Genomic DNA, 13,374 nt, shown 5'->3' with positions numbered 1-13,374 from the left:
ATACCTAGGTATGCTACATTGTAAAGGCCTTGGACAGTCTACTTGGGAAGTCACTGCCTCAACAAAAAAAGTCGGAGGTTGGTTGGCAGGATTTTCCCCTTCTGAATCCACCTTCTTTGCTATTTACTGATATATTATTGTACACACAATCCTTAAGTTTGCACATGATCAATTCCATTATCTTACATAGGACTTGAATACGACTCCTGGGTCTGTTTCCAACAAAGAGTGCTACCTATGAGCTATAAAGTATTTTTGATGTGTAGATATGAAACAATGGACCTATTTGCAAGGCATTCAAGATGTGGAGATGCCGGTGATGGACTGGGGTGGACAAATGTAAGGAGTCTTACAACACCAGGTTATAGTCCAACAGCTTTATTTGGAATCACAAGCTTTCGGAGCTTTCCTCCTTCATCAGGTGAGTGAGGGATTCCGTTACGAAAGCTTGTGATTCATTTATAGTTTTCGTAAGTTTATCTGCAAATCACAAATTCAAAAAAATTAAGAGGTTAAAAATATAAACATAGGAACATCGAACTGGATTGAAACAGACTATTATAAAGAGGAGACAGTTCTATTTTTAAAAAATTGTATAGTAAAAGGCACAATGTTTGATCTATCATGACTTTCAAAAATTTGGGGAATTCTTTTAATTGTTCCGTTATGAGATAAGTCAAAGGTGTCTGTTTCTTGCTCTGTTTCAATGTGCAGTACTTGAATAAAATACAAAAATCTGCTGAATTTGCCCTGTTGGGACCGAGCACTTTGTTTAGTGAATCATCAGAAATGGCTCAAGAATTAGAAGTAATTCTTGCCAAGCATATGGAGCAAAGTTGGGTAAATGGAGTTGACGTAGATTAGCCATGATCTAATTGAATGGCAGAACAGGCTCCAGAGGCTGAATAGCCTATTCCTGCTCCTATGTTGATCCATTCCAAGCTTTTGCTATGTTTGTATGTTCAAATAGATTGTACTTTTAGTACTTGCTAAACCTCTCTGCTTTCCATCACTATTTATTTGTAAATAAACCTCTAAGTTGCTTTAAAACTCTGGTTTGTATTTAATGGCCAACAATTCAGAGTTTAATAGCGTAACATGCAACCACATTAAACCCAAGTTGGGTAATGTTAATCCTCGTAGTATACTTCTCTGCTAAGGACAAATTATAGAAAAAGACACAGCTTCCAGATGGTGGAGAAGATCTGCTTTTGAGAAACGTTGTTAAACTATTGAGATAGAATATGATACAATGGAAGCTAAAATTTAATTTTGACATAGAATCATAGGTTACAGCACAGAAGGAGGCCATTCGGCCCATCGAGTCTGTGCCAGCTCTATGCAGGAGCAATCCAGCTAGTCCCACTCCCCCGCCGTAGCCCTGCAGATTTTTTCCTCGTCATCTTTGGTGGTTTTTCCAATCACCTTAAATCTGTGTCCTCTGTTCTTGACCCTTCCGCCAATGGGAATAGTTTCTCTCGATTCTGTCTAGACCCTTCATGATTTTGAATGCCTCTATCAAATCTCCTCGCAACTGTTTCTGTTCCAAGGAGAACAACCCCAACTTCTCCAGTCTATCCATGTAACTAAAGTCCCTCATCCCTGGAATCATTCTAGTAAATCTCTTCTGCACCCTCTAGGGACTCCATATCTTTCCTAAAGTGCAGTGCCCAGAACGGGACACAATTTTCCAGTTGTGGCTGAACCAGTGTTTTATAAAGGTTCATAATGACTGCCATACTTTTGTACCCTATGCCTCTATTTATAAAGCCCAAGATCACTTCGCATTTTTCTGTGTTAAATTTCATCTGCCATGTTTCCGCCCATGCCACCAGCCTGTCTATATCCTCTTGAAGTCTATCACTATCCTCCTCACTGTTTACTACCCTTCCAAGTTTTGTGCCATCTGCAAATTTGGAAATTGTGCCCTGTCCACCCAAGCCCAAGTCATTAATATATATCAAACAAAGCAGTGGTCCCAGCACTGACCCCTGGGGAACACCACTGTACACCTCCCTCCAGTCCGAAAAGCAACCATTCACCACTACTCTATTTCCTGTCCCTTAGCCAATTCTGTATCCATGTTGCTACTGCCCCCTTTATTCCATGGGCCGCAATCTTGATGATAAGCCTACTGTGCAGTACTTTATCAAACGCCTTTTGAAAGTCCATATACACCACATCAACTGCATTGCCTTCATCCCCCCTCTCTGATACCTCATCAAAAAACTCTTAGGCTAGTTAACCACGATTTGCCTTTAACAAATCCGTGCTGGCTTTCCCTAATCAATCCATACTTGTCCAAGTGACTGTTAATTCTGTCCTGGATTATCGTTTCTAAAAGTTACCCCACCATTGAGGTTAAACTGACTGGCCTAAAGTTGCTCGGTTTATCCTTACACCCATATTTGAACAAGGGTGTAACATTTACAATTCTCCAGTCCTCTAGCACCACCCCCCGTATCTAAGGATGTTTGGAAGATTATGGCCAGTACCTCTGCAATTTCCACCCTCGCTTCCCTTAGCATCCTCGGATGCATCCCATCCTGACCGGGTGACTTATCTACTTTAAGCACAGCGAGCCTGTCAAGTACCTCTCTTTTATCAATTTTTAGCCCATCCAGTATCTCAACTATATCTTCCTTTACTGAGACTCTGGCAGCATCTTCTTCCTTGGTAAAGACGGATGCAAAGTATTCATTTAGTACCTCAGCCATGCCGTCTGGCTCCATGAGTACATCTCCTTTATGGTCCCTAATCGGCCCCACCCCTCCTCTTACTACCCATTTACCGCTAACATGCCTATAGAAGACTTTTGGATTCCCTCTTATGTTGGCCACCAGTCTATTCTCATACTCTCTCTCTGCCCCTCTTATTTCCTTTTTCACTTCCCCTCTGAACTTTCTATATTCTGCCTGGTTCTCACTTACGTTATCAACCTGACATCTGTCATACTTTGCATTTCATCTTACTTTCTCTTTTGTCATCTAGGGAGCTCTGGCTTTAGTTGCCCTACCTTTCTGCCTCATGGGAATGTGCCTGGACTGTACCCAAACCATCTCCCCTTTAAAGGCCACCCACTGTTCAATTACAGTTTTGCCTGCCAATCTTTGATTCCAGTTTACCAGGGCCAGATCTGTTCTTATCCCATTGAAATTGGCCCTCCTCCACTTGATTGGTCCATGTCTTTTTCCATAGCTATTCTAAACCTTATGATACTACGATCACTGCTCCCTAAATGCTCCCCCACTGACACTTGATCCACTTGGCCCGCCTCATTCACAAGAACCAAGTCCAGCAATGCCTCCTTCCTCGATGGGCCGGAAACGTACTGGTCAAGAAAGTTATCCTGGACACTTTTTTTCAAAAATTCCTCCCCCTCTTTGCCCCTTATTGTTATCCCAGTCTATATTAGGATAGTTGAAGTCCCCAGTTATCACTACTCGATAGCTTTTGCACCTCTCTGTAATTTCCCTGCAAATTTGCGCCTCTATATCCTTCCCACTAGTTGGTGGCCTATTGAATACACCCAGTAGTGTAACGGCACCTGTTTTATTTCTTAATTCTAACCAAATAGATTCTGTCCTTGACCCCTCCAGGACATCCTCTTTCTCCAGTACTGCAATATTCTCCTTAATCAATACTGCCATCACCCCCCCCTCCTGTCTTTCCTTCCCTGAAGTAAAATTGAATGTTAAGATGAGCAGTTGTGTACTATAATTCACCATAGTTTATGATTTCTAATAGATATTGATGCCGATGTTCATTGTTACCATTTATTTTGTATGTGTTGCTATATTTTCAGCTTGCCTTTCAAATTTTTCTCCCCCCCCCCCCCCCCCCCCCCCCCACTTTATTGGAAAGTATCTTGTTTCTATCTGATGCTTCCAAGTGATTAGCTTGCAAGCTGGCTGTGTGTAAAATTAAATCATTTGTTTTATTTATTTTTCTTGATGCACCCCGTTTCATTCAGTGACTAGGGTGGATAAGTGACTTGCTCCCATCTGACTGCCAACACTTTCCTTGCACCAGCCACCAGGAGGTGCATGAGGGTAATTTGCTCTCTACTTGTTTTTCCTCTTTTGGGAACTACCTGGCCTTAAGTCACTGGCCCCAAGATAAGTTGAGATTTTAAATTTGCCATATTCAGAATTGTGCCCCACCACTCTCTGGTGTGCAGCACTGAAGTAATTCGTTACTGCTTTGCTATGTATCACTTTACAGGTCTTTTTTTTCTTCCCCCAAGATAGCTTAATAGATCTAGCAGCGGAGCGTTGAAACTCTGTGGCCTGACGATAAGAGGTCAAATCCTGACTTTGACTTCCACATTCATCTGCCCTCAGTTGGAGAGTATTGCCGGTACTTAAGCAGCACAATTGATGAGAACCTGGGGCACTGGGCAAGAGCATCTCCTTGTTGGCTGAGTCGCAATGATATTTGTTATGGACACCACCTTTCCTCTCGAAGGGGAGTTGGGGGGGGAGGGTCTGTTGGAAATAGCAAAGATATAGGGAGGATAAAGCAAAACCATCAATTTCAAATTTTGTTCTCGATCATAAACTTACCAAAATGTAACATTTACAGTACTTTGATATGTCAAATATTGATTTTTCATGAATTGAATTTTTGATTTTGTTTTATATTTCTTTTTACATTCAGAATTGCCTCTTCCTCAATTCCTGGCATTGAAGAATGACAGCGAGGTACGATTTGGTAACCTTCCCCAAAGTGCAGAAACTCATGGGCAACTGGCTCGTGCAGCCTCATCAGTGAGCTCCCCGAGAGGCACAGACAGTGCAACAGGAAAAACGGTGAGAGTTCAGGTCTGTGGACACAGAAAGACAAGTTACTTTCAATACATTTGCAAAATGCACACAAATGTCTTCAGTAGTGTAAGTGCTTCCAAGATCTTGCCATTTTAAAACAAAAATTCATTCTCAGGATGTGGGCGGCGCTGGCAAGGCCAGCATTTATTACCCACCCCTAGTTGCACTGATACAATTGAGTGGCTTGCTAGAGTCAACCTCGTTGGTGTGGGACACGAGTTACATATAGGCCAGACCGGATAAGAACGGCATGTTTCCTTCCCTAAAGGATATTCCATAAGGAAATGTTCACAAATTTTATCTGTGGGTAAATTTAAATATATAACCTGATCTCCAGTGGGTTTGTCTTCGGGTATGTGGAACCTGGAATGCGGTTGTGATATCTAGTGTTATCCCATCCTGAGCCAGGTGGCAGACATGGCAGAGGCCTGAGGACTATGGCACAATGGGAGGGGGCCAGGGAGTGGAGCACAATTTTTTGGGGGTCGGGGAAATTCTGAGAGCAGGCTACAGGATTTTAAAATTAAAACCACTGGGCCTCAAGAAAATCAGGATTAACCTGTTTTAATGTAGCCAGGGATAAGGTGAAATATGATAGCAGCTGTTATGAATGATTTTTTTTTTCCTGGATCTGATTTCATGTTAAACTATCATGTATCCGACTCAACCCAAGTGTAGTGTACTTTAGAATTCCAATTTTAACCAATGATGGCACTGATTCATCTTTGAAATGCAGTAGAACTGTGGTAATATACTTGTGAAATATTTTATTTATATATCATGAGAACCAGTGTAGTTTTTGCAATATGAGAGCCTTACTAAATATTTCAGTAAGTTTTATCCTGACCTATTTAAAGTATGTATTTATAAAAAGGAATGGTTTTGGCTTACATTGTGGGTCTTCCATTTGGTTACTAATCAAAAATACATTTTATTTGCAAAGAATAGACTATTGCAATTAAATTGAATTGCAGGTTAAAACTTTGAAGGTTGGGAAGTAGGTGGGATACACCTTGCACCTTTTTACAGTCAAAAATATTTTTTAAAATGGTTTATGAATGAGAAACAGTAGACTACAGAAACAGTCCCCTTCGCAACCAGATATGTTTTGACCTCATTAGAGGCATAATAAATCCAGATTATTATTTCAATGTGTGCAAAGAAAGTAGGTCCAGTGAAAATAAATTTAGAACTGATATCAGGGGAAAAAATCTCTTACTCGGAGCGAGAAATGTTTGGAATAATTTGCCTAGCAGGTTAATGGAGGCAAAAACTCTGCAATTATTCAAAATATAATGAGATTCCCTGATTTGGGAGTTAATCTAGTAGAGGGCTGAAGATTTGAATGTACAGGGTGGCCTTTTCTCATCCATGATTTTTCTTGCGTTAAGTCATTTAACCAACAGCTAAACTGCTAAAGGTATGAAATGTGCAGTGCCACTGACCCTTATTCTGTCCATGCAAATGATACATTGGTCTACTGCGTGCTTCCAGATAGATAGCACCAAGAACTCCGCATGAATTGCTGATTAGCTGAGGACGCAGCACAATTGGTTTTGAAATAGAAAATATGGCCTCACTCGCGTGGATATATTAATGCAGAGTTTCCTGACTAGCATTTTCTGTGCCGACCCCCATACATTACTTTGTGAGATGTAGGTTTCTTAGCAGTTGTAGAGCAGTACTCCCCTAGGATGCGGGGAAGAGAGGAATGGTTGTACCATTGGAAGAAATTTCAGAACTAGCACGTACAAGAGGCCAAGCAGATTTAAATACTTGATTCTACATTAACTTCCTCCCCAAGGATTCAGGTCACTCAGTTCATTAAACCATTTGAGTGTGTTCAATATGAAACTTCATTAGCACTGCTGTATAAGAAACCACTTTATTAAACAGGGTGATTTGAGACACGTATAAATGCCAAGTAGCACAAGCTTCACCATTACCCCAATTCATTCCATTGAAAGTTTCAGGGAATTTAACCAGTAATGAATCATCTAAAATTAAACACAACAGTTGACAATGTTTTTCTTTTTTCTAAAATAAGGACATTAATTACCCATGATTGCCGTTAGTTATATTGTTTATATTTTTAAAAATGCATGTTATGTTGAATACAGCTTTTTGCTAGGTTTGGCAATTGATGTGGTATTATTGATTTGGCAACATAATATAAAATGAGGTTTTATTCTAAAAGGGAAGGAAAGTCAGGGGATTGCTATTATTTTTCTATGCAGAATGGGGAAATGCTCCCTCCATTTTACATAGAAAAATAATAGCTTCATCATTATTTCATCACACCTTCTAGTCTGGTTTTGTCAATGCTAAGTCTCTCTGCTGCTGTTACTGATGGGCAGTGTACCTATTTGTGCTGGAAAGGTTCCTTGATAAATGATAGCGGCCATGTATTGAAACTAGCCCGATGTTAAACTCTAGAACCCTGGGAAATCACTGTCCAGCTGGCAGTCTCAAAGTCAAGCAGCTGCCAGTCTAATTTGAAATAGTAGCTTGAACTGTTCACTCTTGAACTACTTAGCAATGTATGAAGACCCACCTGTCAGTGGTGTCTTGGAGAGATCTATTGGTTGAGGGGGACACAAAATAGGAGTCTCCAGCAATAAAACTGATCTTTTTTTGTATGGAATATTAAATATAATAAGTGAATGTATTCTTCTAAATAGAGATTAGGAGTAGTCTGAATAAAAATATTTGCCTTGGACGTTCCTTCCGTTCAATTAAAGGATTAGTACTTCTTATTTGTTGATGGTGGCAGACTTCAGTTCATATTTTTAAATTGGATAGTGATTGTTGATAGAAGCAGACTTACGAGCTACAGTGATAGCTCAGTGAGTAAGTGCACTGTAGGGTATGCTGTTGAATTATACAGTCCAGAAAGGTCCCAGGTTTGATCCCTGGTCTGTGGTGAGTTGGCTGATCTCAGCCAGGGCCCCAGTGTGAGTGCTATAGTCGGCTTCAACTTTCCTGGGCTAGGGAGGGGAAAATTTAGGATAGGATACACACCTGATTTCTCTCCAGCTAGGAAGTACTTGTCTGGTGAAGACCGGATCAACCTCGCTGTCAATCAGCTAACCAAAGCGCTCTGTTGAAACCCACACGTGAAGAATGGCCAGTTGCGTGAGGTGAGGTACTGGAGGGTGGCGGACACTAATGAAACTCTACCCAAGCAAGAGTCACGAAGCAAGCAGTACTGGAAAACCCAATTATAGATGTTGGACCATCAACACACAGTGCCATAAAATGGTGGCATGCAGGTTCAATCTCCCACATTAAATTAGGGACATGGAAAAGGCATCTGAGGCAGTGGTGGGGAGGGGATCAGAGGTAGAAAACAAGATATAAATTAGATGAAATGCCTTCAAAAAATGGTATATATTAAACCATATTCTTTTTGGGTGTGGGGCACAACCTTCCTTTCCTGAAGGTGATGACTCCTTGATGGCATCCAGCTTTATGTTATCTGCTCAAGTAACCAATAATCATTTGTGAGCCTTGACTGTGAGTGCTGATGGGATATTTCACTGTGAAGCTGACTCCATTCCTGTCATAGAATCATAGAAATTAACAGCACAGGAGGAGGCTATTCCGCCCATTGCATCTGTGCCGGTCGAAAAAAAGCTATCCAGCTTAATCCCACTTTCCAGCTCTTGGTCCGTAGCCTTGTAGGTTGCAGCACTTCAAGTGCATATCCAAGTACTTTATAAATGAGTTGAGGGTTTCTGCCTCTACCACCCTTTCAGGCATTGAGTTCCAGACCCCCACTGCCCTCTGGGTAAAAAAATTTTTCCTCAGCTCCCCTCTAATCCTTCTACCAATTACTTTAATCTATGCCCCCTGGTCACTGACACCTCTGCTAAGGGAAATAGGTCCTCACTATCCACTCTATCTAGGCCCGTCATAATTTTATACACCTCAATTAAATCTCCCCTCAGCCTCCTTTGTTCCAAAGAAAACAACCCCAGCTTATCCAATCTTTCCTCATAGCTAAAATTCTCCAGCCCTGGCAACATCCTTGTAAATCTCCTCTGTACCCTCTCAAGTGCAATCACATCTTTCCAGCAATGTGGTGACCAGAACTGTATGTAGAACTCTAGCTGTGGATTAACTGGTATTTTATACAGTTCCAGCATAACCTCCCTGCTCTTAGATTCTGTGCCTCAGCTAATAAATGAAAGTATCCCGTATACTGCCGTAACCACCTGGATACAGCAAAGGCTGTGGGCCCGAACAACATCCCGGCTGTAGTGCTGAAGACTTTTTATCCAGAACTAGTTGTGCCTCTAGCCAAGCTTTTCCAGTACAGCTATAATACTGGCATCTACCTGACAATGTGGAAAATTGCCCAGGTATGTCCTGTCCACAAAAAGCAGGACAAATCCAATCCGACCAATTACTGCCCCATCAGTCTACGCTCAATCATCAGCAAAGTGATGTAAGGTGTCATCGACAGTGCTATCAAGCAGCACTTAATCACCAATAACCTGCTCACCGATGCTCAGTTTGGGTTCCGCCAGGACCACTCTGCTCCAGACCTCATTACAGCCTTGGTCCAAACATGGACAAAAGAGCTGAATTCCAGAGGTGAGAGTGACTGCCTTTGACATCAAGGCAGCATTTGACCGAGTGTGACACCAAGGAGCCCTGGTAAAATTGAAGTCAGTGGGAATCGGGGAAAACTCTCCAGTGGCTGGAGTCATACCTAGCACAAAGGAAGATGGTAATGGTTGTTGGAGGCCAATCATCTCAGCACCAGGGCATTGCTGCAGGAGTTCCTCAGGGCAGTGTCCGAGGCCCAACCATCTTCAGCTGCTTCATCAATGACCTTCCCTCAATCATAAGGTCAGAAATGGGGATGTTCGCTGATGATTGCACAGTGTTCAGTTCCATTCGCAACCCCTCAGATAATGAAGCAGCCCGAGCCCACATGCAGCAAGACCTGGACAACATCCAGGCTTGGGCTGATAAATGGCAAATAACATTCGTACGAGGCAATGACCATCTCCAACAAGAGAGAATCTAACCACCTCCCCTTGACATTCAACGGCATTACCATCGCCAAATCACCCACCATCAACATTCTGGGGGTCACCATTGACCAGAAACTTAACTGGACCAGCCATATAAATACTGTGGCTACAAGAGCAGGTCAGAGGCTGAGTATTCTTTGGCGAGTGACTCACCTCCTGACTCCCCAAAGCCTTTCCACCATCTACAAGGCACAAGTCAGGGGTGTGATGGAATACTCTCCACTTGCCTGGATGAGTGCAGCTCCAACAACATTCGAAGCTCGACACCATCCAGGACAAAGCAGCCTGCTTGATTGGCACCCCATCCACCACCCTAAACATTCACTCCCTTCACCACCGGCGCACAGTGCTGCAGTGTCTTTGGCAGCACCTCTCAAACCTGTGACCTCTACCACCTAGAATGACAAGAGCAGCAGGTACATGGGAACATCACCTGCATGTTCCCCTCCAAGTCACACATTATCCCGACTTGGAAATATATTGCCATTCCTTTGTCGTCGCTGAGTCAAAATCCTGGAATTCCCTTCCTAACAGCACTGTGGGAGAACCTTCACTGCACGAACTGCAGCGGTTCAAGAAGGCGGCTCACCACCACCTTCTCGAGGGCAATTAGGGATGGGCAATAAATGCTGGCATCGCCAGTGATGTCCACATCCCATGAACAAATAATAATTTTATAAAAATCTACCTGTCCTGCTACCTTCAGGGATCTGTGGACATGCACTCTAAGGTCCCTCTGTTCCTCTACACTTCTCAGTATCCTCCCATTTATTGTGTATTCCCTTGCTTTGTTTGCCCTCCCCAAATGCATTACCTCACACTTCTCTGGATTGAATTCCATTTGCCACTTTTCTGCCCATCTGACCAGTCCATTGATATCTTCCTGCAGTCTACAGCTTTCTTCCTCACTTAACCACATGGCCAATTTTTGTATCATCTGCAAACTTCTTAATCATGCCCCCTACATTGAAGTCTAAATCGTTGATATATACCACAAAAAGCAAGGGACCCAGTACTGAGCCCTGCGGAACACCACTAGAAACAGCCTTCCAGTCACAAAAACGTCTGTCGACCTGTCCTCACCTAACATTTTATGTGTACACACACTTTCCTGCAGAAGACACTGGATAGGGATAAAGAGGTTAACCATGCTCCCCCCCCCCCCCCCCGCCCCCCTTTCCAATGTATTTTCCAGTCCCCAAGGGGATGAGGTCAATTGTAGTGGCCCAGCCTAGATCTGCTAACTCAGCAGAGACCAGGAATTGGACCTTTTGGTCTGTACAGTATAACAGTAGCAACAACTTGCATTTATATAAGAGCCTAAATGTAATAAAACGTCCCAAGGCGCTTCACAGGAGCAGAATCAAACAAACATTTGACACCGAGCCACGTAAGGAGATACTAGGACAGATGACCAAAAGCATGGTCAAAGAGAGAGGTTTAAAGGAGCGTCTTAAAGGAGGAGAGAGGAGCGGAGAGTTTTAGGGAGGGAATTCCAGAGTTTAGAGCCTAGGCAGCTGAAGGCACAGCCGCCAATGGTGGGGCGATTAGAATCGGAGATGTGCAAGAGACCCGAATTGGAGGAGTGCCGAGATCTCGGAGGGTTGTAGGGCTGGAGGAGGTTACAGAGATAGGGAGGGATTTGAAAACGGATGAAAATTTTAAAATTGTGGCGTTCCCAGTCAGCGAGCACAAGGGTGATGGGAGAACGGAACTTTAGTGCAGAGTTTTAGATGAGCTCAAGTTTATGGAGCGTGAAAGATGGGAGGTCAGCCAGGAGACCATTGGAATAGTCCAGTCTGGAGGTAACAAAGGCATGGATGAGGATTTCAGCAGCAGATGAGCTGAGGCAGGGGCGGAGATGGGTGATGTTACAGAGGTGGAAGTAGGCGGCCTTGGTGATAGAGCGGATCTGTGGTTGAAAGCTCATCTCAGGGTCAAATAGGACGCTAAAGTTGCGAATGGACTGGTTCAGCTTCAGACAGTGGCCAGAGAGAGGGATGGAGTCGGTGGCTAGGGAACGGAGTTTGCAGCGGGGATTGAAAACAATGGCTTCGGTCTTCCCAATGTTTAGTTGAAGGAAATTTTTGCTCATCCATGTCGGACAAGTAGTGTGACAAATGAAAGACAGTGGAGGGGTCGAGGGAGGTGGCTGTGAGGTAGAGCTGAGGGTCGTCGGCCTACGTGTGGAATCTAACGTTGTGCTTTCGGATGATGTAGCCGAGGGGCAGCATGTAGATGAGAAAGAGGAGGGGCCCAAGGATAGATCCTTGGGGGACTCCAGAGGTAACTGTGTGGGAGCGGGAAGAGAAGCCAGTGCAGATGTTTCTCTGGCTATGACTGGATAGATAAGAATGGAACCAGGTGAGCGCAGCCCCACCCAGCTGGACTCTGCTAAATAATGAATGCCTTTACCCAGAATGCCATCATAGGAAAGCCTAGTCCTCTAAAATGTCTCGGGAAGTTTATTTGCGAAGGATAAGAAATGTAATTAATTATTAGTAGATATATTTTTGATATATCTTCAGTGAGACAATTAGCAGAAGTTACCCATTGATGAAACCTATTGGTTGAAGTATTTCTGTGTGCTGCTGGATTGAAATACTACCTTGTTCCTTTGAAACAGGAGCCTGTGTCTGCAGCAACTTTGTCTTTCACCTCTCCTCCTCCTTCAACTTCCTATCAAAAAACTCAAGCAGTAAGTGAAGATGGGAGACAAAGAGTTGCCTTTGATCAAAATCACACAGGTAGGTTAATGCTACAAGTGTGTGTTTGCATTTGAGTTGGCAAGGGATTTCAAAATGATCGAATGCCATGAAGAACAGATTTTTCTTTTTGCCAAAAGTTTGCCAAAAAATGAGAGTACTCAGGATAACGTCATAAGGTCAGGAGAAGAATTAACTCTAAGGAAATTTGTGCTTCTGTATATATTTCTGTTGATTTTTTACACTTGGTGGCAAGCAACTGTTGTGGCTGATTAAATTGATCTTTGTCCACATCCTAACACCAGTGGTTTTAAATAACATGGGAAGAATTGGAAGAAAACTGCAAATGAATTTGATTGATTGCGGCAGCCATTCATTTGAAACACTCTCCCTGAATGTTATTGAAATGTCAATAGTAAATATGGAACACTATTCGGTAACTAAAATTCAGTGCTAGACGATTGAGCACTGAGGGGAAATAGTTTACATCAACGGTGCCATACAGTTGAGCAATGCAGAATAGATTATGTTTGGAAAATTTCCCCCAGGCACCTGAATTTTGAAGACACCCCCGTGTACAAGGGGGTGTACGTGGCCTGCTAAATATGTTTCTCAGTCGGCGGAGGATTATCTGAAGGTAAGAAACTAAAAGATGTGAGAGAGAAATGTAGAATGTAATTCTCACTGTACAAGAAAGAGGGAGATACAAACCAAGACTGTCATTAATTGAGGGGTTCACATCAAACTATCGTCTGGACCTCACAATCTGTTGCTCCTTTTAATTTTGCTTCCAGCTAC

At 42.9% G+C, this 13,374-nt stretch overlaps 1 protein-coding gene across 3 annotated transcripts in view; it reads left to right on the top strand.

The window, feature by feature from the left end:
* Nucleotides 1-13,374, top strand: part of reps2 (RALBP1 associated Eps domain containing 2) — a 226,124-nt gene that overhangs the window by 84,980 nt on the left and 127,770 nt on the right. For all 3 annotated transcript variants that reach the window (XR_010964378.1, XM_067992674.1, XM_067992673.1), the window contains exons 3-4: nucleotides 4,660-4,811; nucleotides 12,498-12,618. Coding sequence is in view for 2 of the 3 variants with exons in the window: in XM_067992674.1 (XP_067848775.1) it covers nucleotides 4,660-4,811; nucleotides 12,498-12,618 (273 nt within the window). In the remaining variant the exon portion in view is untranslated. The remainder of the gene's footprint in view (nucleotides 1-4,659; nucleotides 4,812-12,497; nucleotides 12,619-13,374) is intronic.

Source organism: Heptranchias perlo, chromosome 11 (genome assembly GCF_035084215.1).
Source record: "Heptranchias perlo isolate sHepPer1 chromosome 11, sHepPer1.hap1, whole genome shotgun sequence".
NCBI lineage: Eukaryota > Metazoa > Chordata > Chondrichthyes > Hexanchiformes > Hexanchidae > Heptranchias > Heptranchias perlo.
This window is presented reverse-complemented; position numbering and strand designations above follow the sequence as displayed.